Genomic DNA, 27501 nt, shown 5'->3' on the forward strand with positions numbered 1-27501 from the left:
TTAAAACAGGAAAACAACAACAACAAAAAGAGCGAAAGACGTGACTGGCATTTTGATCAGGAGGGAAAATAGCATCACAACAGCATACAAAACAGTGTAAATGTCTGTTTAACAGTGAAACAAAGCTTCAAAACTAAGCAGAGCTGTGGATTAGAAGACTGTAGATTCAATTTTCATGAGTCTCAAAATCTTTTCAGTATGGAAGTTTCTGTATTTCAGCTTCTGTGACACATATGCAAAACCAAACCTTTTATTTGAGATGAATTACTCCAGCATAGTTACCAGTTTCTAGTTTTATATCACCTGTTAGTTCAAATGTATACCATTCATGCACAGATAGTGAAAGCAGTGGGATGGAGAGATCTTTTACTATTGACTAACTACCTTGATGCTGTACATAAAAGAATGGCTAAAGCTTATTAAGGTAAGAACCATTTTGTATTAAGTGATGCTGAGTGCGTGCCCTAAAGCTCTGACTGCATTAGCGTCAGTCAAAACAATTAGATCATTAAAGGACAAATTCTATCTTCCCTATTCCCTGACAGCCACTGTAATTTGTACACTTTGGGTCTTCATGTATTGAGATAAATCAAACACAAGCCGGCAGCACTTTCTACCGTATACTACCAAAAAAAAAGCTTTTTACAATACATGGCGACATATCATCCTATACAAAAGGAATCCTCTAACCACCGCATTATTTACTAGTAAATTCTGCAATAACAATAATAAAAAGAGCCATACATCATTTGTGGAAGGTTAATAGGTTTCAGCTGTTTTGGAGAAAGGAAAGAGGAGCATATTTCCAACAATGAGGTAGCAAAATGGAGTGGGTTGCTCATAAAAATGCACGGATGAGGCTGTTCACTGAAAGAAACACTACTGATGCAGTGTGACATGCGCAAAGCCAGTGCATGTACAGCCTGCAGTGTGCTTAGGCTGCTAAAAGAAAACACATATTTGGCAAGAGGAGGGGAGGAAGGGAAAATGTTTCCTGGAAAATACACTTTGCATGGGGTGAAGCGGGATGGGCATGGAGAAAACACTGTTGATAGAGAGCAAATTGGATGAAGGATAAGTAGGATGTAATCACTACTGGCGGTGGAGCAAGAGGGATGTGTATGGAGTCTACACTGTGAGCAATGAGAAAATACAGCATGGCAGAATGGCAGAGAGAGACCTTGAAAATGCTCAGCTGGTGCTGGAAGGACACTAAAGTAAAACAATAAGCAGAATCTATCAACAAAAAGATGTCTCTTGAAGAAGGCACCAACATAGAACACTGAAAGCTTACTGGTCTACATACAGAGACCATACAAGTCTGTGCTGATGGAATATAAACAACCAATAATTTTACATATAAACTCCACTGCAAGCAGGAAATACTAACAAGTGCTGTTCACAGTTTATTGTAGAAAATACCCACACAGAAAGTCAGAAATATCACAGACAAATATGTGTAAATGGTAAGATCACAAGATATTGCATGTCTTTCAGCTTAGTCTCATTTGAACAGATGCGGTTTTCTGGGGTACACTGAGTCAGGGACTGCAAAAAGCAAACTGATATCATCACTACTGTCATCTTAATCAATTGCATTAAGAGTTGATACCAATGACAAAATAAAATGGTAATTTGTTTTATTGGAACTCCCATGTGGTTTCCCTTCCCCCCAATACTCCAAAGTCCACTTTTAGCACCATTTTATAATATCTTAATACCCACAATAAAAGGTCATTATCATCTGGGGCTTTTTTTATATCTAAACTCAAGGATGAATATGAGTAAAATACCAGACTGCCAGATATCCCAGTCCTCTGCACTTGCTCCTTCTCACTCCTACTACCGGTCAGCCTGGTTTTCTTATGTCATACAGTACTTGGCTTCAGAGATTTAAGAACACATTGCATCCCTTCATTTTATTTTGTGTTGTTATAGGGTCCTTCCACACAGCCCTATATCCCAGAATATCAAGGCAGTAAAGCCAGTTCAAAGCAGATATTGTGGGATTTTCTGCCTTGATATTTTGGAATATAGGGCTGTGTAGTAGGGCCCTTAGCAACATAAATTAGGAGGAAAAAGTGGTTTAAAACCCAAACATCTCTAGAAGGTTCTGTGAAAGTGCTAGATAACACAGTAACACCTTCAAGTTGAAGCAAAACTAAAGGCTAAAAAGGATGAAGATGCAAGAGAACTTAAGACTATCACAAAGGAGACTTCTCTGAAATGAGTGGGTCCAGATTTACCCTTGCTATTTCTACCTTGATGCCAGTACTGTGCCTATTATTACTTCCATTACCAAGGTGTAATACGATATTATGTTTGACACTAAGTCCCCTTCCACACAGATGGAATCCACATTTAACTGGATTATATGGCAATGTGGGCTCAGATAATCCAGATCAAAGCAGATATTGTGGATTTTCTGCCTTGATATTCTGGGTTATATGGCTGTATGGATGGACCCTAAATGTGCACTTGTGAGACAGCCCTGACTCTCTGGCTGTGTTTATACCAACATGTATTTTCCAACACATCGGTCTAGAAAGTATGACCCAAAGCACGTGGCATTTGAAGCAACCGTCAGATTGGATTCTTTGGAAAGGCTGGATGTTTTCTCAGGCTATTTCAGCCAAGAGACGAGACAAGGCTTATTTGTTTCACACCCACACAACAGCACAACTATCAGGATCCAACTACACATGATGTGAGAGATTTGAATATATTTTTTTGGAAGAAGCTGGGGCGGGCGGGGGGAGGTGGTTGGATTGGAACTGTGAAATCCCCACTCTTTGAAGCAATTCTCAGAATCCAAATGCCTTCTGCTGAAATAGGCTGTCTGCTGTAAATAGGATAATGTATGGGTTTAAGCAATTCACATTAAAATCCCCCTCAACAGTAGAATCAGTTTCAGGTAGGTAGACTGCATTAGTATAGTAACATAGAAGCAAAGAGCTACTCTCTTCTATGTTGTGACTCCCATCAGCTTCCCACGTGGCTACTTTTTTGTAATGCAATTGGAACTCTCATACCATGTTTGGTTCTTGTTTAATATGAAATTGTTATATCTTAGGAGACATAGATCTACTAATTCATGATTTTAATTGTGGCATTACACTATGGTGAGTGGCAATAAAATGAGCAGAATCCATCCCTAGATTGTTCTAGTAATGTACTTGCATTATCCCCTGCTATCTAAAAAGATAATAATGTTATTATATGTGGGCAAATGATTGATTTTTAAATAGGTGTGGAATATATTTTTGCTCTCCACGAGTGTCCTCCAGCTTTCATATACTACTTTTACTCGTATAAAGAAAAAGCAACAGAAAATTAAAAATAACAATTAAATTTTACTTATAGTACCATTTCCTTTAAGAAAAACATTTTGCTGTTGAACAAATGTCTAATTTCTAAACTTGGTGTATGATCAAATTGCCTCATTCATGCCATCATCTAAACAAAATTATCTTCTTGGAAAGCATGTTGCTCAAAAGGACAATATACTTCCTTTTGAGCCCGGATGTCCCATAATCTTCCAAACCAAGTAACAGGTTTGGCAACTTGGCTTCTCTAGAATAGAAGCACTATTCTCAAATTGCCCTTAGAATGAGACATTTCTAAGACTTTGGTGCTGTATCATTTTAGTCTAGATAAATAATTCAATAGAGGGCATGAAAAATTAACCAGGGAAGGATTTTTTTAGGATGCGCTTATAATCAGAAATCTAGAGTTTCTCCTTCTGCTAAGCCAAGGATATCGGGGCAGGGATGTTTACAGAACAATCAGTTCACCTCTTTGGTAACACTGATCATGTGCTTGCTTCATAACAGCAAGACCTGTCTTAAATTCCCTGCATGTGCTTTTTTCCTTATGATTCTTAATGGCTGCAGTCCACATGCCATTTATCCCAGGCTAAAGTAATCTGAATTGCACCAGAATAAGTGGATTGTGGACTCCTGCCAATGAGGAAAATGCATGCGCGCTGAAATGAGAACAAAGTCTTTGTCTCGGAGGCAGGCCACACCTATGGTGCAACAAACTTTACATCTATGGGAGTAAAGTAAGATCAAAAAGGACAGTTCATACCATTATAATGGGGGGTAAGAGATGTTTAAAAAACATATGCCACACAAAATACTTGAACCATACATTATTACATAATAGATTCTAACAACATACAAATGTACAAGGTGACCTGCAAGTGCAAAAGAGTATAAAATGCCAAATACCTGATCTAACATACTCTTTACATATTATGTACAGGGTAACAATTTACACGAAATCATCCCAAGCAGAATTCTACACAAATAAAGCCTTCTTTAAAGAATAAAAATAATGACTTCATTATTAAAGAATACAGCATCTTTGGGACCTGGAAGATCATTTCTGCCTATCAAGGCTGTAGAAGTACAGAAATATCTAGAGATTAAAATGCACACCTCTATAGAATGCCATTGGGATGGTAGGCTTTTATGCTTTATTCTTTTAATTCCAACAGTTTACCATTTTTCTCAATCCCGAACCTATCATAGTGCCTGAAATTTTGTTGTTCAGTGCATTGCCTTAGGCACTGTTTATATTTTCTAACATACAAATATAATCTTCATATTAAAAATAAAAACATCCTGGCAAAAATTAACTGCAGAATATACTGCAGAATTTAAGAATTCAAAATCATTAGCCACTTAAGGCTGTAATTCTGTGCACAACTGCCTGTAAGAGCCCTGAGGAATAGGACTTGCTTCTGAGTAAATGGGCAATAACAGCATACTGCATAAAGTAAGTGTTTTGTGAATGATTTGAGGCCATTTTTAAAACACTAGTCTGTTGTAGCATGTAGAATGCACATAACTCTGCTGATGGGGCAAAATATGGGCACATGATGAAATACTTGAATCTGCATGAAGGGGGACCCACTGCACAAAGAGGCAACACTGGTACACTTTTCATGTCATTGGAATAATGTGCCACTTCCACATATTGTATTTTGCAGCTCTGAGAAGAGTCTTCTGCTGCTTTTTCTTAAGCCAAAGTAACTTGGAAAATTGGATTTCATCTATTACTGCTGCCCGAATGTTCCTCAGACTTCCAGAGCTGGAAAAAGCCAAGTGAATTCTGAGATTTGGGGAAGAGACAGACAGGTATAAAACTTGTTTTCATTCACACAGATATCCAGTGAATGCACTCGAGTACCTAACATGTCAAATCCTTGTCTACAAAATCTTTTTAACACGAATCAGTCCATATCCAATGTTTTTGTAGTTAAAAATAATTGCCAAAGTTGACAAAACACATTACATCAAGTTGTGTTTCCCTTTTTCTTTTCAAAATGTGATTTTGACAACATATTAACATTGCTAGCAGACAAATGAACTGCTGCTTTACTAGATGGTACCAACTGATAGCTTACAGGCTGGATCAATTTGAACTCCTTTATATAATCAGTGAAGATCCATATAATTTACTTCAACTGCATCATATGTGTCTACACTGATCATATAATGCAATTTGAACATTATATGGCAGTATAAATCCAACCACAAACTGCTGGCTTCCAACTTCCTTAACACCTTTGAGTCACAAACCAAATCTTTCTTTAACTCCTTGCAGAAATCAGCAATTTCACTTATATAATAGTATGTATTATGAGTATAGTAACCTTGGTATCCTCCATCTCCTGTTTATTATCATGAATATATATCCAAAGGCATACATTAGAAAAATTTAACTCCGTTGTGATATCACAAGACTAATACTACTGGTACACCATCAATGTGTAAGGCTGCAACCAGTGTACATGCTCACTGAACAAAGCACAACTGCTACTGCTAGTTAGTTGTGCACAAAACTGCTCATGTGATTATCAGAAAAATCACGTGAGCATTTCTGGTCACAGAAACGTTGTATCATGCAAAACAACTGAATTGATGTTGCAAAACATCTACTGATGTTAACTTTGGCTCTATTACTTATGAAAAATATGGTTGTAATGCATTATACCTTAATGTGCTTTTTCAGCTTTCTGAAGAACATGAGCAAGATGAAAACTAAAAGAACAAGGAAACAAAATAAAATCAATAATAATAATTTGTCATAAATGCAAAAGGAACCTTCTCTATGATTAGATGTAATGTTTCTGCATCCATGTAGGCTACAAATAAGCAAAATGTTTGTGAGGAAAATTGAAAGAAAACAAGGTATCTCGAATCATGGCCTGTAATTCAGTTTCTCTGCCCATCACAACACTCTCTTTCCAGCTCAACTTTCAACACCCTGCATAGCTCCTTTATCTAATTTCTCCTTTGAAGCAAAACAAGCAATATTTCAATAGTTCTGCATAAATACCATGCACATGGAGAGCATGACCTTCACTGATGTGAAATTGAGAATAGCTGTTATATGCTTAGACTTTAAATCATTATCCACAAATCATTATCAACATTCTATTTCCAAGTATCACAACTCCAAAAAGAAATGCATTTTGCCTGATGTAGTCTCACAATCTTCAAAGAAAGGGACAAAAGGAACATGAGCCAATTACCTTCTACATCCTAAATCTTTTAGAAAACAAAACCCAAGCAAAATTAGGTCAAAAGTAAATCCTTTTTTTTTTTTTTGGCAAATATAGGTAACTTGTCAAAATGATTTCACAAGATCTGTTATTCTGTCCATGGAAATATACATGCCCTTTACCACATTAGTAAAAAGTGTCATGTAAAATATGTGCTATTCATAGGAATACATATGCCTGTGTAGAATATATTTGTGTGGAAGGGTGCACATGCAACCACTGAAAAATACATTCTGAAAAGTATACAGAATAAACCACTGGAATGGGTGCATTAAGACGGTGGTTCTAAATACAAGTTTTATGTGAGAGACTGATTACAATAAAACTTATTGCCAAATGAAACATCCTGGAACACAGTTTTCTCGATCTAAGTCGAGCAGAAAGGAATACAGTGTATGGAGTAAAAGATGAAGATCTGGCTCTTGCTTCCCTTCTCTTTGATAATGGAAGACATGACCCAAACTTGTTGTATGTATTCTACAAAACATTAAAGACAATATTCCACTATACACTATGATCAAATGGCTTGAGGATCATAATCTGTATCTGCATGGCCACAAGCAACATATATTGTTGACTAGAATCCAAATTATTTGCCTACGCTCTTGGAAAAGACGTACTCCACCCTAATTAGCATTTGTTTTGAATGGCCATATCACTTTTGAAGTGGCTTCAACCTCCGACTTTCAAAAACAATTTTAGCTATGTGAAATACGGATTGCTGTTTGGGAAAATAAGGCTAAAGATCCCATAGGATCATCATAGAACTAGTTCCCAAATTCTTTAAACTTGACCACTTGAATAACAGTCTTGGCTGAGATTCAAAAAGCCACTTAACTAGTCCGGTATGCCCAAGGGTGTGGTGATGGCTGTGTTTCTCACCCCCTCACAAGCAAGTCATGCAAAAAGAAAAATGAACCTTTTTTAGAAAGCAGTTTATGATAGCCTTTGGAGGGTGGAGTAGGGCTGTCAGCTGTCCATACTTGTACAAAAGAAGGGGGAAATCCTATGGGAAGTTCTTGGATGTACCTAAAGTTGCTCTTTGGGAACTTGACCTTTGTAAATAAATGTGCCTGTCTTTCTCTAAAATCCCATATACTGGTTGCCTAAATACATTGTGAATCAATGGGATAAAGGCAACCAAGCTATGGGTAACATTACAGATTTCACTTTTTCTAGCTTTTCTTTCTTGACATGCAGCCATAGTATATACAAAGCATACTCTTACATGTATATTTTGTATACTTGCAATTACATGATAAAAGAGGTGACAGTAAACAAATTATCAACTAGGTCAGTGGTTCCCAGCCTGTGGGTCCCCAGGTGTTTTGGCCTACAACTCCCTGAAATCCCAGCCTGTTTACCAGCTGTTAGGATTTCTGGGAGTTCAAGACCAAAACATCTGGGGACCCACAGGTTAAGAACCACTGAACTAGGTGAAATTTAGCTGATTTAAGTACATTTAAGATGTTCTAGGTCATATAATATATCGTTCTTAAGATCAAATTTTGATTTTTTAAAAAAAGAAATATGAACCGTTTTCCAGATGTACTGAAACAATGTTCCAGTGTTGTTGTATTTTGATTTTTCTAAGCACTGTCATTCCATAGGTCTCAATGAGGCTTTTTCAATCTACATTGAAAATAGGTCTTTAGGCACATCATGTGATGCTGCCACACTGAAAAAATGTCAATACAGTAATCACATTTCAGTAGTACTGCTTATATTCAAGGGCCATTAAGATGTCTGTTACCTCCATGGTGATAAAATCATTTTTTGGAACAACAATTTGCAATTTTTCCTCTCTTTCTTAAACTAAAATAGTATTTAAGACTAAATCATGAGGAGCAAATTTTAATACACCAAACATATTTAATAATCTCTTGGAATATATTTGCATATGTGTGTATACACACATATTCAATGGTTGTGCAGCCTTAGGCAATAACCCATGTTTTCAAGCATGGAAGTGTTGTATTTTATGCTTGAAAACATGGGGTTTACAAAACGATAGATAAACCTTGGAGTTGTGCATGCATCACTTTTTTAAGATTAACAAGAGTTGTTTATCTTGTGGCATTAGAGCCCATATAAAATTCTGCTCTACTTTTAAAGAATGTTCATACATTTAGAATTGTAAAATTATCCATCTATAAAAACTAACTTTGCTTCAACTCTAGTAAATACAGAAAGACATTTTAATATAAAAACAGTAGCACTAAAATTAACATATGCATCTATTTATACATGGAGAACAGTTTAATGCATAAAATTTTATAGATGTCTCTATAGTGGTGTTTAGGAAAATTATTCCTTTGAACCTGATTATTTTCTGCATCTGAAAAATACTGGTGTAAACATCTGAGTTTACTAGATGTCTTCATTGACCACTTACATTAGGGCGGATCCAACACAAACAGACAAACAAAAATATATCTTATTATAGAAATCCACCTAACTCATTACTCTACTACCTTTCACCAGTTGAATTTCTTGCTGGTTGATAGTACTCTTTAAAAAAATCTCAACTACTCTTTAACTACCTGGTGTTTCACTGTTGTTGCTTTTATTATTATCATTATTATTGTATTGTCGAAGGCTTTCATGGCCAGAATCACTGGGTTGCTGTGAGTTTTCCGGGCTGTATGGCCATGTTCCTGAAGCATTCTCTCCTGATGTTTCAGTCACATCTATGGCAGGCATTCTCAGAGGTTGTGAGGTTTGAACTTCACAACCTCTGAGGATGCCTGCCATAGATGTGACTGAAACATCAGGAGGGAATGTTTCAGGAATATGGCCATATAGCCCAGAAAACTGACAGCAACCCAATCATCGTTATTATTTTGCTTGACATTTTTGCACATTATTAGAGCAGGCATCATTTTTCAGTATAGGCCAAAAATGTTTAAAATAAAACAAAAGTAATTTTTTTATAAACCCATCATATATGCAGGAAAGCTTTTGGTCCTCTCTCTTATAGCTCCATTCATGCTGAAGTATTCATGGCACGTGTTTGCTTTATTGATTATATTCCCAAAGTCCTGCTTCCACAAAAGGCATGTAAAAGTGGTCTCCCAAGTGGTTTAGTGCTTCGGTGAAAGATACAAATGTTTAAAAAGTGCCCCAAAAGAACCGGATATCACATATATACTCTATATATGAAGATGGAATTCAGAAGCACGTGTCCCTTATATTCACAGAAGACACGTGTAGATAAATCTCTTCCTTTAGGTGATGCCAAACCACTTACTATAATGTTTTTCTGCAAAGATTTGCGTGGTCATCATAACCTCCTTCTATTTTTTGGCACTTTCATGATATGTGGCTGCTTTACCTGTTGTCCCTGCTAAGCTCCGGTAACCAGCCCGCTGTACGAGCACTTTAGAAACGGGGATTTTTGTTCTTGGGATCTCACTTTTGGTCGGGTGAGGGTGTGCAATGTGATGGCTGTTACTGGTATCTGGCCCATGGCTGCTGTGCGGTGATGTAAAATGCTTGATACTTATGGGTATCTTGGAGTCCTTGAGCGATGTTGTGTGGGTTTTGACCGGACACGTGGTCGTGACCGGAGACAGCGGCTTGCCACAGGTCCCAGCAGTGACGTCTTCCGCCGAAGTCACGGCGGTTGTGTTTTCCTCTGGTTCCGTGTAGAGATCGTAGAGAGCGTCCCCACTGTAGCTATCCCTGGGAATCACCTCTTTCTGGATATTGTTGGTAGTGTCCTCCTCAGGTCCGGGTGTGGTGGAATCCCAATAGCCCTCGTCGCCGCTGGGGATTGCTTCCTGCTGCTCCTTGTCTCTGCTTTTCTGGTCTTCTTTGTGGCTGTGGTTGAAACTGACGTGCTGCCCGGCCGCGGATCCATGCTGCCCGGCCGCGGATCCGTCCTCCATGCTTTTGGCACCGTTGACCTCTTTGGAGGCCTTGGGGGATTCCTTCCCTCTCGCTGCTTCCTTCCCCTCAGTCTGTGACAACACATCCCAGAACTCCGGGGCACAGGTGTCCCCCACTTGCTCGGGGCTGGCCATCTCCTCTCCGCCTCCTTGGTACGTCAACACGCCGCCGACGCTTTTGGGAGGCTTTTTGGCGGCCCCGGCTTTGCTGAGCTTGGGAGTGCCCTTCTCCGCTCCTCCTCCACTGCCTCCGCCGCTGCTCGCGTCCTCCTCGTGGTCCGCAATAATGTCCCCACATCCTGTAAGAGAGTCAAAGCTTTTCAGTGAAGTCACGTCAGCAAACATCAAACAAATACGGTCAACGGACGGCTCAGAGGGCGGATCAAGACAGGAAGAAGAAGAAGGGTCAGGGGCGGCGGAGGCAGAAGAGGGTGCCCTTTGGTGGCCGGGTTCAAGAGGGGGGGAAGGCTCGGTGGGGATGTCACCTGTTATGGCGGGGCTCGGTGGGGATGTCACCTCCTCTTCCTCCTCTTCCTCCTGGGGCTTCTCTCGAGGCTGCGGCGATGGCGGCGACTCCAGCCCGCTGCCCTTCTTCACCTGGGCCAGCATCCCAGGCAAGTCCTCTCCTAGGGGGCTGAGCAAGGCGGGCATCAGCTCCCAAGTGTCGTCCAGCTCTGGACCCTTGTCTCCCTCGGAGTCTAGCTGCAGATCCGAAGAAGCCTTTGGCGAACCTCCTCCAGAGGACGGTGACAGTGGGGGTGGTTGTTTGGGAGCATCCTCTTTGATGCACTCCAGGCTGGCAGTGAGGGAGCCTGGCATGAGGCCTGGCGTGCCTCCATAATCGGCCTTCTCTCCTCCAGGCTTGTGGGCCTCCCTCCTGGACCACCTCATGCTGTTGAAGAGGCCTTTGAGGCCTCCTCCTCCTCCTCGACCTTTAGGCCTCTCTCCTTTGGCGCCACCACCGTTTTTCCTCAGGAGGGAGAAGAAGCTGTGCGACTTGCCCACCGCCGCTGAGGAAGAGGACGAGGAGGAGGGCGGCGGCGGGGACGAGGCCTCCTCCTTCTCCTCCTCCTTGGGGGCGCCCTCCAGGCCCACCTCGGCCAAGCCGTCGTGGGTCTTGCTCCTCACGAGGCCCCCCGCGGGAACGGGCACAGGCGACGCCACGGCTGCCCTCTCTCCTATTCCTCCTGCGTCGCCTTTGCCTTTGCTGCTCCTCACGCCGAAGATGCTTGGCATGGCGCCGCCGGATTTCCTCCGCTTGAACAGCTTGAAGGCGGTTTTGTTCAGCTTCCCCGAAGGCTGCTGCTCGCCCACCGCGGGGGGCTCGGGCCCGCCGCCGCCGTCGTCCATGGCCGAGGAGGAGAAGGAGCCTCTCCGCCTGCCTGCCCTCCTTCCTTCTCGGCTGCCTCCTCTCTCTCTCTCACTGATAGCAACCCCACCGAAGCTGATGCTGCTGCCTCCCGCTCGTCACCATGGCAACGCCGAGGGCCGAGTCCGAAGCCCGAGGCCTGGGCCTCACGCCAGGCGCAGCCCCGCTCCCGACGCCAACCTGAGCGGCAATCAAAGACAGAGGAGAGAGGCAGAGGGAAGGAGGGAAGGAAGGCAGCCCCCTCCCCTCGCCTCTCGCCAAGCGGGCAGGGGGAGGGCTTATATAACTTAATCCAGCCGGGGCTGCGGCGCGACTGCCACTGCGGCTGCTCGCCCGCTCGCTCGGCATATGTCGGAGGGAGGGAAGGAGGGAGGGAGGATGGATGGGGCTGCTCTATTTGGGGCACGCACACGGGGGACGCAGCCCCACCACCACACTGCCGCCCCCCTTCGGAGAGGGCTGGGCCGAGGGCGGGGTGGCCGCGCCAGGTTCCCGCCTTTGTGTGCCTGCTTCCTCCTCCTCCTCTTGTTCTTCTTCCTCTGCTATTCCCCTTCCTCTTCTATTCATCCTCTTTCTCATCCTCCTCTTCTATTCCCCTTTCTTTCCTTCTCCACATCTCTTCCTCCTTGTCCTCCCTCTTCCATTCCTTCCTCTTCTATTCCCCCTCTTCTGTTCTCCTTGTATTCCTCTTTTATCCATCCTCCTTTTCTATTCTTCTTCCAGTTCTTCTATTCCTCCTTCTCCCCTTTCATTCCTGCTTTTCCTCTCTTCCTTCTTTTCTCCTTTCTTTCTCCCTCCTATCCCTCCTCTTGCATTCCTTCTCTTCTCCACCTACCACTTTCTTCTCCTTCCTTCTCTTGCTTTTCTTCCTCCTCTTCTATTCATCCTCTTTCTCCTCCTCCTCTTCTTCTATTCCCCCTTCTCCCCTTCTTTCCTCCTCCTCTCTTCCTTCTTTTCCTCCCTCTTCCATTCCTTCTCCTCTTCTCCTACTATTTCTCTTCTTCTGTCCTCCCTCTTCTTCTCCTATCCCTTCTCTTCCATTCGTTTTCCTACTCCTAATTCTTATCTCCTTCTACCCCCCCCCCCAAAAAAACCAGGACTTCTGTTCCTCCTCTTCTTTTTATGTCCTTCCTCCCCTTGTTCTTCTTTCTCTGCTATCCCCCCTCCTCTTCTATTCATCCTCTTTCTCCTCCTCCTCCTCTTCTTCTATTCCCCCTCTCTTCCTACTTTCCCCCCCTTCCATTCCTTCCCCTCTTCTCCTACTATTTCTCTTCTTCTGTCCTCCCTCCTCTTCTCCTATCCCTTCTCTTCCATTCCTTTTCCAACTCTTCCCATACTAATTCTTATCTCCTTCTATTCTCTCCCCCCCCCCCCCCCGGACTTCTGTTCCTCCTCTTCTTTTTATGTCCTTCCTCCTCCTCCTCTTGTTCTTCTTCCTCTTCTATCCTCCCTCCTCTTCTATTCATCCTCTTTCTCCTCCTTTTGTTCTTCTTCCCCTTCTATCCCTCCTCTTCTCCTTATATTCCTCTTCTATTCCACCTCTTCTATTCTTCCTCTTTCTCTCCTCCTCCTCCTCTTCTTCTTTCTCTTCTATTCCCCCTCTTCTGTTCTCCTTGTATTCCTCTTTTATCCATCCTCCTTTTCTATTCTTATTCCAGTACTTCTATTCCTCCTCCCCTTTCATTCTTCCTTTTCCTCTCTTCCTTCTTTTCTCCTTTCTTTCCCCTTCTATTCCTCCTCTTGCATTCCTTCTGTTCTCCACCTACCCCTTCCTTCTCTTGTTCTTCCTCCTCTTCTATTCATCCTCTTTCTCCTCCTCCTCTTCTTCTATTCCCCCTCTTTTCCTTCTTTTCCCTCCCTCTTCCATTCCTTCTCCTCTTCTCCCACTATTTCTCTTCTTCTGTCCTCCCTCCTCTTCTCCCATCCCTTCTCTTCCATTCCTTTTCCTACTCTTCCCCTACTATTTCTTATCTTCTTCTATTGCTCCCCCCCCCCCCCCCGGACTTCTGTTCCTCCCCTTCTTTTTATGTCCTTCCTCCTCCTCTTGTTCTTCTTCCTCTGCTATTCCCCCTCCTCTTCTAAACAAGATGCTTGTTTATAAAGCTAGTGTCCTCCCAACCCTGCTATATGCCTGCAAAATGTGGACTGTCTACAAACGTCACACTCAACTCCTGGAATGATTCCATCAGCATTGCCTCTGAAAAATCCTGTAAATCTCTTAGGAAGACAGGTGGACAAATGGCAGCATGCTGGAAGAAGCAAAGAGCACCAGCATTTAAGCAATGCTCCCACGCCATCAACTCCGCTGAACTGGCCATGTTGTCCAAATGCCCGATCACCATCTTCCAAAGCAGTTATTATCTTCCCAATAATGGGAAAACGTAGCATTGCTGGACAAGAAAAGAGATTTAACAATGGGCTTAAAGGTAACCTTAAAAACTATGGCATAGGCACCAAGAACTGGGAAACCCTGGCCCTTGAGCGCTCTAACTGGAAGTCAGCTGTGACCAGCAGTGCTGTGGAATTTGAAGAGGCTCAAATAGAGGACAAAAGGGAAGATATGCCAACCCTGACCGGAACTGCCTTCTGTCTGGAAACCAATGCCCTTACTGTGGAAGAACATAAGGGTGAAGAATCGGACTCCACAGTCATCTATGTATCCACCGCCAAGACACTACACTTGGAAGACCATCATACTCGGACAACGAGGGATCGCCTAAGAGAAGAGAGACGAATCCAGGGCTCAAACCACTATACCACACTGACACTTACCTACATCCTAATACCTAATTTAAAAACAGATTCCCAACCCCAATGGGTTTTTGGGGGGGGGGGAGGGTACTCTGCGCATATTTAACGCCACCTTCCCCTCCCCAAGTGGAGCCATAATACTGGAAAGGTTTTGAGTTCCTCCTGAGTTCCTCCTGTCGGATTCTGCACTGTAATCATATGCTGAAAAGCAAGTGTAGGAGAAGGTGTGTAATTCATGTTGATAGACAATACCAAGATTTCATTTCATTTCATGTTGGTTTGCAGAAAGCTAAATAAAGCCATCCATGCTTTAAAATGACTTTAACACTGTTATTTCTCTACAACCCAGAATACATTTTGCAGTATCACAACTGGTCTCAGAACTAAAATGCAAAAAGACCCATAATTTGAAATCTCTAGCAGTGCTGCCAGCAATGAAGTGAATGCAATTAATTAGAGATTTCAGTGCGAATTAACAACAGTTTAAATTTGCAGAAGTATTCTGGTATTTGGCCAGGTACAAGCTCCGTTTACAACCCGGCTGATAAGAGGATATGAAGAAAAACCCACACTGTTTGCTGAAAACCTAGTTCTCTTAACTATCAGAATTTAACAGCAAATGAAGGATGAAATCGGAAGGGAGCAGATGGTGCAAGAAAAAGGGTTAAAGATCTGCCCCTCTGCACTGTTCAATCAAATTCAAGCCCTCTTATTCCCTCTATGATGGCTCTAAGATGAAAATAGCCAGGCGATCCAATCCCAGGCCCTTCTTGTGACCTGTTGTGTGTTTTGACATTGGTGAGTCCTTGCTAGTGGCAGCTGATGCCCACTAGGCTGGTAGGGCAGAGAGAGGTCATTGGAGGTGAAACCAAGAGTCACCAGAAGCAGAGCCAACCAACTACATCTGGTCTGTGTGTGTGTTGAGGATTAGGTGGGTGGCACTCCATCTGCCCAAACAGTACAAATGTCCTTGCTGATCTTGAGCAATTGTATTAGGCACCCACTTCTGTCAGAACATTTTGCATCCATAGGATATCTCGCCTTGAATGATCCCCACAGATACATCTTTGTGAATTGTTTCCTCTAGGAAACATGTCACATTTTCAAAAATGATTCAGAGTTCCGATTTTGGCAAAGATCCAATAGCTGGAACAATTTCACTGGATGTATATATAAATCTGGATCTGGATCAATCTGAACAGAACTGCCAGAATAGAATATAGGGCGACTAAACAAGCCTGCTCCTTCCTCCCTATGACTTCATCTCACATATTTATACATGGCCCTCATTATGACTCCTCTCGGCCTTCTCTTCTGAAGGCTAAACATTCCCAGCTTTTTAAGTCGCTCCTCATAAGGCTTATTCTCCAAACCTTTGATCATATTTCTGCTGCCCTGGAGACTCGGATGTGGAACAATGGCTTCAAACTACAAGAAAGGAGATTTCTCCTGAAATGAGGAAGAACTTCCTAACTGTGAGATCTGTTCAGCAGTGGAACTCTCTGCCTTGGAGTGTGGTGGAGGCTCCTTCTTTGGAGGCTTTTAAACAGAGGCTGGATGGCCATCTCTCGGGGGTGCTTTGAATGTGATTTTCCTGCTTCTTGGCAGGGGTTTGGACTGGATGGCCTATGAATCATAGAATCATAGAATCATAGAATCATAGAATCAAAGAGTTGGAAGAGACCTCATGGGCCATCCAGTCCAACCCCCTGCCAAGAAGCAGGAATATTGCATTCAAATCACCCCTGACAGATGGCCATCCAGCCTCTGTTTAAAAGCTTCCAAAGAAGGAGCCTCCACCACACTCCGGGGCAGAGAGTTCCACTGCTGAACGGCTCTCACAGTCAGGAGGTTCTTCCTCATGTTCAGATGGAATCTCCTCTCTTGTAGTTTGAAGCCATTGTTCCGCGTCCTAGTCTCCAAGGAAGCAGAAAACAAGCTTGCTCCCTCCTCCCTGTGGCTTCCTCTCACATATTTATACATGGCTATCATATCTCCTCTCAGCCTTCTCTTCTTCAGGCTAAACATGCCCAGTTCCCTAAGCCGCTCCTCATAGGGCTTGTTCTCCAGACCCTTGATCATTTTAGTCGCCCTCCTCTGGACACATTCCAGCTTGTCAATATCTCTCTTGAATTGTGGCGCCCAGAATTGGACACAATATTCCAGGTGTGGTCTAACCAAAGCAGAATAGAGGGGTAGCATTACTTCCTTAGATCTAGACACTATGCTCCTCTTGATGCAGGCCAAAATCCCATTGGCTTTTTTTGCCGCCACGTCACATTGTTGGCTCATGTTTAACTTGTTGTCCACAAGGACTCCAAGATCTTTTTCACACGTACTGCTCTCGAGCCAGGCGTCACCCATTCTGTATCTTTGCATTTCGTTTTTTCTGCCAAAGTGGAGTATCTTGCATTTGTCACTGTTGAACTTCATTTTGTTAGTTTTGGCCCATCTCTCTAATCTGTCAAGATCGTTTTGAATTCTGCTCCTGTCCTCTGGACTATTGGCTATCCCTCCCAATTTGGTGTCGTCTGCAAACTTGATGATCATGCCTTCTAGCCCTTCATCTAAGTCATTAATAAAGATGTTGAACAGGACCGGGCCCAGGACGGAACCCTGCGGCACTCCACTTGTCACTTCTTTCCAAGATGAAGAGGAAGCATTAGTGAGCACTCTCTGTGTTCGTCCACTTAACCAATTCCAGATCCACCTCACCGTAGTTTTGCCTAGCCCACATTGGACTAGTTTCCTTGCCAGAAGGTCATGGGGGACCTTGTCGAAGGCCTTACTGAAATCCAGGTACGCTACATCCACGGCATTCCCCGCATCTACCCAGCTTGTAGCTCTATCGAAGAAAGAGATCAGATTAGTCTGACATGACTTGTTTTTGATAAATCCATGTTGACTATTAGCGATGACTGCATTTGTTTCTAAGTGTTTGCAGACCACTTCCTTAACAATCTTTTCCAGAATCTTGCCCGGTATCGACGTGAGGCTGACCGGACGGTAGTTGTTTGGGTCATCCTTTTTTCCCTTCTTGAAGATTGGGACCACATTGGCCCTCCTCCAATCTGCTGGAACTTCTCCCGTTCTCCAAGAACTCTCAAAGATGGTTGCCAATGGTTCCGAAATGACTTCCGCTAGTTCCTTCAATACTCTGGGGTGTAGTTGATCTGGCCCTGGGGACTTGAACTCATTAAGAGCGGCCAGGTATTCCTGAACGACTTCTTTCCCAATTTGGGGTTGGATGTCCTCCAAACCCTCATCCACTCAATCTTGCTGAGGTTGAAGACTCTCTTTTTGTGAGAAGACCGAGGCAAAGAAGGCATTAAGTAGTTCTGCCTTTTCCCTATCCCCTGTCAGCATTGCCCCATCTTCTCCTCGAAGAGGTCCTATCGCCTCCTTGTTTTTCCTTTTTCTACTGACATAAGAATAGAAGCCCTTTTTATTGTTTTTAATGTCCCTGGCAAGTCTGAGCTCGTTTTTTGCTTTAGCCTTGCGGACCTTTTCCCTACAGGTGTTGGCTATTTGTTTGAATTCTTCTTTGGTGATTTCTCCCTTTTTCCACTTCTTGTGCATGTCTCTTTTGTGTCTTAGCACAGTTAGAAGTTCTTTGGACATCCATTCTGGCTTCTTTGCACTTGTCCTATTTTTTCTCTTTGTTGGCACAGTTTGCAATTGCGCCTTGAGTATTTCACTCTTGAGAAATTCCCATCCATCCGTAACTCCCTTGTCTTTTAGTATCTGTGTCCACGGAATGCTGCTCAGCGTTTCCTTCATTTTTTGGAAATCAGCTCTCCTAAAGTCCAAAATGCGGGTTTGACTTGTCTTAGTTTCGGCCTTCCTTTGTACCTCAAATTGCAGGAGCACATGGTCACTTGCCCCTAAGGATCCTACCACTTCGACCGCATCGATCAGGTCCTCCGCATTTGTTAAGATGAGATCAAGAGTAGTCAATCCCCTTGTTGCTTCTTCTACCTTCTGGACCATGAAATTGTCTGCAAGGCAAGCGAGGAATTTGTTGGACCTTGTACTCTTGGCCGAGTTTGTTTTCCAGCAAATATCGGGATAGTTGAAATCGCCCATGACTACTACATCTCTTCTCTGTGCCTGTTTGGTCAACTGTTGGCAGAAGACTTCATCAAGTTCTTCCTCCTGGCTTGGGGGTCTGTAGTAGACGCCTACAACGACATCTTTTTGAGTCCCAGTTCCCTTGATTCTTATCCAGATGATTTCAAGCTGGTTTCCCAGATTGCTGTCTTGAATCTCTTCTGTAGCATAAGAGTTTTTGACATATAAGGCTACTCCGCCTCCTCTCCCCTTTGTTCGGTTTCTGTGAAAGAGGTTATACCCCTCGATATCTACATTCCAGCGATAGGAGTCATCCCACCAGGTTTCAGTGATCCCTATGATATCATATTTGTGGTGTTGTGCTAAAAGTTGGAGTTCGTCTTGTTTATTTCCCATGCTCTGTGCATTAGTGTAAAGACATGTGAGCCCCTGAGATCTTCCCCTGAGCTGTTTAATTGGGATTATTGTGCTTTGGGTACTTGGTCCTTGTTGTGTTTGTGCAGCCCTCCGTTTAGCCTTCTGGCGATTCCCAGATATTGTGGGTAAAGTAGTGTTCGCAAGGCTGTTGTCCCCCTCCCCCGGTGGACCTCTTCCAACTCAATAATTCTATATTTGTCATATGTATACAAAATATGATTAGCAGAGTATATTCTATCTCTCCAGTCTTTTGCAAAATCTTCAAACGCTGATTGTCTTTCAAAATGTGTTTTATTACATGTCACATTTCAAAAATGATCCAGAGCTCTAAGTTTAGGATAGAGTCAATATCTGGAACAATTTTACCAGATAGATAGATAGATAGATAGATAGATAGATAGATAGATAGATAGATAGTAGATAGATATCTCCAGCATCTGGATCAATCTGCACAGCGGTGCCTGAATAGAAGATACTGCTCTAGATGGAAACACATTTATAGTATACTGTATATGCAAAATATAATTAGCAGAATGTATTCTATCTATCCACAAATCTGTTAATGTTGTCTTTATTCATATAATCAAGGGTGCCTCTAGAGTGGTAATGTTCTTTTTTATTATTAACTGTGGACTACTATGTATATCTGGAATCTGGGTCAGAGAATGTGCTTTGTGAATTTGCTCTGGGGCTTGAGAGGGTTTTAAAAAAACTCCCAGGAAGAAAAAGCTTCAGATGTTAGTGCCAGAGGTCTTGCGTTCAGTGCTCATTGCCAACAACCCACCCACAGCTGCCACATTACATAATGCAGATATTCACACAAAACTATTCTTTCAGAGCCCAAGTAAACAGAAGCCCATGCTACGGAAGTGAACAACAACAATAACCCTACACAGAAATTTAATAGAAAGCAACTGCTGGATATAAGTAAAAGTTTAGAAATTACCAAAAAAGATATGGGGAAGCATTTCTATCTGACAATGTATTTTTTCTTCAAAAATTTGCAGATAGAATTTGGTTTTACTGTGCTGTAATATGAGCCACTGTCTTTTTATCCCTTCCACTATTGTTGCTGATCCGACATCAGAAATGGCAGTCCTGGATTCCAAAACACGCAGCAGCACGCTCCCGTCTCCCAAGAGACAAGTTCCAATCTACTATTCGAGGTTTCAATCTGATAATGTTTCTTATCACACTAGGAGTGTTAATTGGCTTACCTAATGGCAAGGTATTTGTGTTGCTAGCAACAGTTTTTGAAAATGGCCAGTGTTGATAATGTAATTGTTACTGTCCGTACTTTGTCCATTTAATTTTCTTCTGACCTCACTGTTTATTGCTCCGACAATATGTATATTGTAACACAATATGTATGTTATATAAACAGTCAGCCCTCCATATCCACAGATTTCCCTTCTACAAATTCAACCATCAGCAACTCGGAAATACCACCCCCCCCCCCATATCCAGAAAGAAAACTTTGATTTTGCCCACTTCAGCACCTGTGGATTTCAGTATCCACAGGGCAGTCCTGGAACCAAACCCAAGTGGATGCTACAAGTCCACTAATGGATGACAGATAGCATTTAATTCAAATGCTGAAGTGGGTTATAGTCTGCAAAAGCCACATTTTGATAACTAACTTGGGTGACTTACTACTTTTGTATGTTATTATTTTGCATGTGTTTGTGTGTAGTATTTATTTCTATACACATGGATGTTTCCTACCATTTGAAGGAGGGGGAAATTGTCAATATAGAACCACACACACACACACACACCTTCTTTATTAACCTTTATCTGCTGTTTGAAGTGTCTGTGGATGACAGCATTTCCAAGATGCAGTGTGGCCACCCTTGGGTTGGAGAGAAAGAAAACAAAGACAGGATTGTTCTGGGCAGAATTGGTTTCGCTCAGATGATACAGCCAGGAGACTGGAGACTGCTCCACTTCTCTGCCTCTTCATAAATCAAGACTATTTTAATCACTTTGCAGAATTGTTGTTGAGAGAGAAAGTGTGCCATAAAGATGCTAATTTCCCCTTCCAAAATGCTATAATGAGTCAGAGATAAGACAGATGAAAAAATTATTACCAAAAAACAATTTGCTGTATGAACTGTCATCTAGTGTTGTGATTGGAGCAAGGAATGAAAAACAGAACAGAAACATTTTTTTTTAACTTAACAGCAATTCCCATTAGGATCTTAGCAAAAGGAGATTGAATTCACATAACAGAGACTGGGACCAACTTAGTGAAACCCTTTTGCTTTGCTGAGGTCAGGTGTTAGGCTATATATCCTTCCAGAAATATTTATTTTTTAATAAAAGTTATAGTATTCTGGTCTCCGAGGTACCTCGCTGCCCCTACATACCTCTATTTGTAGACTCAGAATTAATTAAAATCACGTTTTAGCTTCCATTAATATAAGTAGTCAAAGGCTTGTGGTCCAAAACACATTCTACTCCCATCTCAACACCCACAACAGAGAATGCGGCACATGGTAAGCCATAACAACAACAACAACAACAACTTTATTTTTGTATCCCATTCCCACCACCATCTCCCCGAAGGAACTTGGGGCAGCTTACATGGGGACCAAGCCCAGACAAACAGAAATTAAAATATAACATGGTAAAATTACAGATACAAACATCATAAAACATAAACCATCCACAACCACCAGCAGCCAAGCATAGTGGCAATATACTAACTAAGGGGCGAGGCAGGGGCTTGTGCAATACAGCTGCAAGGACATGGCTGATAGAAAAGTGCAGGAGCCGGATGATAATTTGAATCATGTGACATTTCTCCTCTGATCACATTTCTGCAACTATAGAAGAAACGTAGGAACAAGATTATCCTCAGTTACAGGATAATTGGGTTTTATTTTATTTGAGCATTTTATTTGAGAACACAAAAATGCTGGACCACTCTCACAACCACCATGTCAGACTACACAGAGAAGCCATTGAAATCCACAAACATGTGGACAATTTCAACAGAAAGGAAGAAACCATGAAAATGAACAAAATCTGGCTACCAGTATTAAAAAATTCTAAAATTAAACAGCAGAGAGAAAAACAGGCAGGGACTTCTAAGCACCTTTCATTAAGAGTTTGCTCCAGGCACAGTCAGCCCATTGTATGCTAATCAAGGTGGTCAGTTGAAAAGATTCACACCTAGCCCAACTTACAAAAGCCTTTTGTCTCACCCTGGTCAGTCCACAGATATATAAACCCCTTTTTTCCCAGCTCCAGCAGACCTCTGAGGAAGCCTGCCATAGATGCAGGCGAAACGTCAGGAGAAATGCCTCTAGAACATGGCCATATAGCCCGAAAAAACCCACAAGAACTGAGTGATTCCGGCCATGAAAGCCTTCGACAATACATAATTGGGTTTGTTTGGATGCCCCTTGTGGACTCTTCCAACTCTTTGATTCTATGATTCTATTAATATGTTCTCACACTATAAGTTACACTCTTAAATACAGGGTTAGTCAAAATGCATGTATGTTTGGCCTATGCATTTTGACTAACCCTGTATAATTTTATGCCTTTGTTATTAGGAAAATACTAATTGAAAAAAATATTTATACGTGACATTTGTTTCCAGCTTCTTCTTCCATATGATTGCTCATCCACTTCTCCAACAAGATTTTGGGTTTTTCTTAGCTCTTTTCTCCCTTGGTGCATTTGTACTTTTAAAAGAATGGATTTGATTTTTTTTTAACTTTTAAAGATTGGAACCACTTTTCCCAGGAGAAGAGTGCTTACATGATTCTCAAAGGAAGCAGATAAAACAGCATCAGAAGTTTCTCTCAGAAAGTAGGTTGCTCAGAGGTTGTCATGGAATCTTAAAGTTGAAAGAGATCCCCAGGGGCCATCAGGCAGGAATATACAATCAAAGCACTCCTGACAGATAACCATCCAGCCTCTACTTTAAAATATCTAGAGAAGGAGATTCCTCCACAATCCAGACAACACATTGCATTGTTGAGCAGGTCTTGCCATCAGAAAGTTTTTCCTTATGCTTAGGTGCAATCTCTTATCCCACAGTTTGAATTACCATTCTGTATGTCGGAATAGTCAACTGGTGGAAGCAGGATCAAATTTTACTTGTGTCACCTCATGGCTGCACTCACAGAAGAATAATTGGGATTATCCCTGCCCAAATGGTTCTGTTGGGAATAATACTAGTAGTAGTAGTAGTACACTTTATTTATATTCCGCCCTTCTTCCCAGGGGAGTGGATTACAGCATTTACATACACAGGCAAACATTCTTTACAATCATATACAGTACAATGAGACACACAAACAGAAACAGAGGCAGAGGCTTCTCCTTTCATTTCTGGCTTCTGGGGGTGGTGCTTATCTCTGGTTCTGGGGAGGTGCTTTCCTCCATTTTCAAGCCGAGGATTCTGCATTGCCACCTCCTGGTTGTGTGGCTGGCAAGATTGCTTGGAGCGTCTCTTGCCTTTTCCTGCCGAAGCGGTGCCTATTTATCTACTCACATTTGCATGTTTTCGAACTGCTAGGATGGCAGGAGCTGTAGCTGACAGATGAGAACTCACCCCAGTTCAGCAGCACAAGGGTTTAACTCATTGTGCCACCACGGCTCCTAGTAGTAGTAGGGAAGTATGATATAGGAGAGACTGAGGACCAATGCTGAAGTTCAGCTGCCATTCAAGTTCAGTTTTGGATATACTCTGAAGCAGTATATTCTGCTGTTGAACAGCTCTTACTCTCAAGAAGTTATTTCTAATGTTCAAGTGGAATCTCTTTCCTGACCAATTTTTGCATATTTACCTAAAAAGTAATGCATCCACAGCAAAATCTCTGTTCAATGTGTCCAGAGGTGTTCAAGATGTACAAACTATGGCCAGGAATATCTAGCTTCAGCTCCACACTCAGCCATGAAGGTTGTGGGGTGTTTTGGACTGGATGCTATTTGTTGAATTAATCTACCTCACAGCTGTGGAAAAAATATGGAAGATGGGGATTTTGTATACTAGGCTCTTCAGAAGAGGAAAAAGATTGGGGTTTTTTTTAAAAAACAAAAACAAAAAACAACAACCTGAAATAAAGAAATACAGTAGTCTGTGAAACTTGAGTTACCCATCTACATAACCATTTGATATGATTCACAATCCAAAGCAAAGTTAGGCAATTTGTGGCCTTCAAATACTGTTGAACTGCACCTTCCATCATCCCTAGCCAGCATAGTCGGTGGTGACAAATCTTTGTGGAGCTGCAGGTCAATAGCTTTTGGAAAGCCACAAATTGCCTGCCCTAATCCTAAGGAAAATATTGCCATAGAAATAATGGGAAGATTCTTTTAAGTATCCTCTTCAAAACAGGGGTTGTATTAAATATGGATTGCCTTAAAACTGGATGTACACACAGTTCATCCATGTTGCCCATGAATAGGGGGATTTACTTTTAATTAATAATATGCTGTGCATTGACCTACTGCATTTCATTTAAACCTTCTCTGGTTAATCCCTCCATAGCATTGTATATGCCTCAACTGGGTTCTCTAAGAATTGCAATGCACAATCCGAGATTTATTTCCACAAGGATTATTGTCAATGTTAGGATTTTAATTTCTTAGATGGAAAAGACAAATGGCTCAACCAAACACGTAAACAAATAAAAATAATGTAAATGCAATCTTGTTTATTCTTTACCTGGCAACAACTCAGAAAAATTATGTAAGGTCAAAACACTTCAGTAAATATCTCCACTGGAAACACATAAGAAAATTTACCATGGTTCCTGGCCATCGTATTACATTATTTTGAACATTAAATTGCATTGACTTGTAGCATCATATTATACTATCATACACATGAAACTGTCATGACTCCTTGCATTATATCGTACGATGCAGAAGGAAAAGAAATTGCTTTGTAGGGCTCCCACTTTCTGAATTTTAGAAACTGTCCTTCCTGCTTTCCTGTACTTTTTCGAAAAATCTAGTATTATCATGCAGAATGTATGACTATGCTAGCATCATATTGTACAGCCCTTCATCCATATTTACTGAGATTAGGGGTACAGGATGTCCATGAAAGTGGGAAAAGCAATTAAACAAACAAACATTTTTTAATCTGAAGGAACACCTCTCTAAGAATCATTATGTCCTCGATGGTCATCAGCATACAATCACACTGGAGGACCTAGAGGTGCTCTCTTTGGGAATCTCTAGACCCTGCAGTATAGTTTTATGATGTTTGTTGTTATTGTTGTTGTTGTTGTTTATTCATTCAGTTGCTTCCAGCTCTTCATGACCTCATGGACCAGCCCACGACAGAGCTCTCTGTCGGCTGTAGGATTTTATGATAAAAAGAAAATTGTAATGAAATTTCCTAAATAGTCTGGTTTTAGACCTGGCCATGGCACTGAGACGGCTTTGGTCGCCTTGGTGGATGACCTCCGAAGAGAGCTTGACAGGGGGGGGGGGGGTGTCCCTGTTGGTTCTCCTGGATATCTCGGCGGCGTTCGATACCATCGACCATGGTATCCTTCTGGGGCGGCTCTCCGGAATGGGTCTCAGGGGCATTGCACTGCAGTGGCTCTGCTCCTTCCTGGAGGGTCGCTCCCAGTTGGTGAAGCTGGAGCATACCTGCTCGGACCCATGGCCTTTGACCTGTGGGGTCCCGCAAGGTTCTATTCTATCCCCCATTCTTTTCAATATCTACATGAATCCACTGGGTGAGGTTATCTGGAGTTTTGGAGTTGGGTACCATTTGTACGCAGATGACACCCAACTCTACTACTCATTTCCACTGAATTCCAAGGAAGCCTCCCAGACCCTGAACCAGTGTCTGACAGCTGTGATGGACTGGATGAGGGCTAACAGGTTGAAGCTTAATCCAGACAAGACAGAGGTCCTCCTGGTCAGTCGCGGGGATGACCAGGGTATTGGGTGGCAACCTGTGCTCGACAGGGTTACACTCCCCCTGAAGGCGCAGGTCCGTAGCTTGGGGCTCCTCCTGGATTCAATGCTGTTGCTTGATGCTCAGGTGTCAGCGGTGGTTGGGAGGGCTTTTGCACAACTCAGACTTGTGCGCCAGCTACAACCTTACCTCGTGAAGTTTGATTTGGCCAGAGTGGTCCATTCCTTGGTTACATCCAAACTGGACTATTGCAATGCGCTCTACATGGGGCTGCCCTTGAAGCCGACCCGGAAGTTTGAACTGGTACAACGGGCGGCAGCCAGGCTCCTTACCGGAGCAAACTATAGGGAGCATACAACACTCCTATTAAAACAGCTTCATTAGCTGCTGATAAGTTGCCGAGCCAAATTCAAGGTGCAGGTCATAAAGCCCTAAATGGTTCGGACCCTGCCTATCTCCATGATTGCATTTCCTTCTATGAACCAGCACGAACTCTAAGATCTTCTGGGGAGGCCCTCCTCTCGGTCCCACTATTGTCTCAAGTGCAGTTGGTGGGGACGAGAGAGAGGGCCTTCTCAGTGGTGGCCCCCCGCCTCTGGAACACCCTTCCAAGGGAAATAAGACAGACCCCATCCTTCCCCTCCTTTCGTAAAAGCTTGAAGACCTGGTGGTTTCAACAAGCCTTTGAAAATGGCCAGTTCTAACTCAGCCCTATACATTGTCGAATACGAATTGAGAAACAATGCACATAATCTCCAGTCAACTTGGCCAGAACAACAGATTGGGAGAAATAGGCTGATTTTTTTTGCAATGGGCAGTTGTTTTCTGGTGTCTTTGCCAGAGGTACCAGTTGCCTAAGATTCTATAGATGCCAGGAGTTAAATTTGGAGTCTTGCATGCAATGTATGTATGGTACTTAAGCCAATGAGTCAAAATGGTGTTGCTGAATACATACATAAAGAAGCAAGTGTGGGGATCTGCACCTGGAATGTAAATGTAGTAGAAAGGAGTAGGGGAAGGCAAAGGTACTATGCTATAGTTAAGCATGCATTTTTAATATTACAGCAGAGTGAAGGTGTATTTGGATTGTACAAAAATTAATGATTAGATTGATAGTTATGGCTTCCCTTGTCCCCTTGTTCCACACCCTTGTCCCAATTTGACAGGGACAGTTCTCATTAACTCCGAATGCTGAGCTCAGGATTAGTCTACTACTGTGTTATTGTATTGCTGTGTATTGATGATTTTAATTTTTAATTTGTAACTGTTTAATTTGTTTATATATGTTTGTATATGTGACAAGGCATCAAATTGTGCCTTCCTCTGTAAGCTGCCCTGAGTCCCCCCCCCCCCCGGGGGGGTGAGAAGGGCAGGGTAAAAGTGACGGAAATAAATAAATAAATAAATAAATAAATTCTTTATCATTTCATTTATAAGCTGTGCTTAAAATGTCTCCCTTTTTCACTGTTCCTTCTGCTTTCCTTCTTAGACCTCGCCTTACATTAATTGCTGAAAAGTGAGTTGAACATGC

General features: G+C 42.4%; 1 protein-coding gene across 1 annotated transcript; it reads right to left on the reverse strand.

The window, feature by feature from the left end:
• Positions 1-1383: 1383 nt before the first annotated feature.
• On the reverse strand, positions 1384-12190 carry AMER2 (APC membrane recruitment protein 2). Its single transcript, XM_060770919.2, has 2 exons — positions 10950-12190; positions 1384-10763 (listed from the first exon to the last, which is right to left on the reverse strand). Exons 1-2 carry the CDS (start codon positions 11812-11814, stop codon positions 9871-9873), a joined length of 1758 nt encoding a protein of 585 aa, XP_060626902.2. The 5' UTR covers positions 11815-12190; the 3' UTR covers positions 1384-9870.
• Between the last annotated feature and the right edge of the window lie 15311 nt (positions 12191-27501).

Source organism: Anolis sagrei, chromosome 3 (genome assembly GCF_037176765.1).
Source record: "Anolis sagrei isolate rAnoSag1 chromosome 3, rAnoSag1.mat, whole genome shotgun sequence".
In the NCBI taxonomy this organism is placed as follows: Eukaryota; Metazoa; Chordata; class Lepidosauria; order Squamata; family Dactyloidae; genus Anolis; species Anolis sagrei.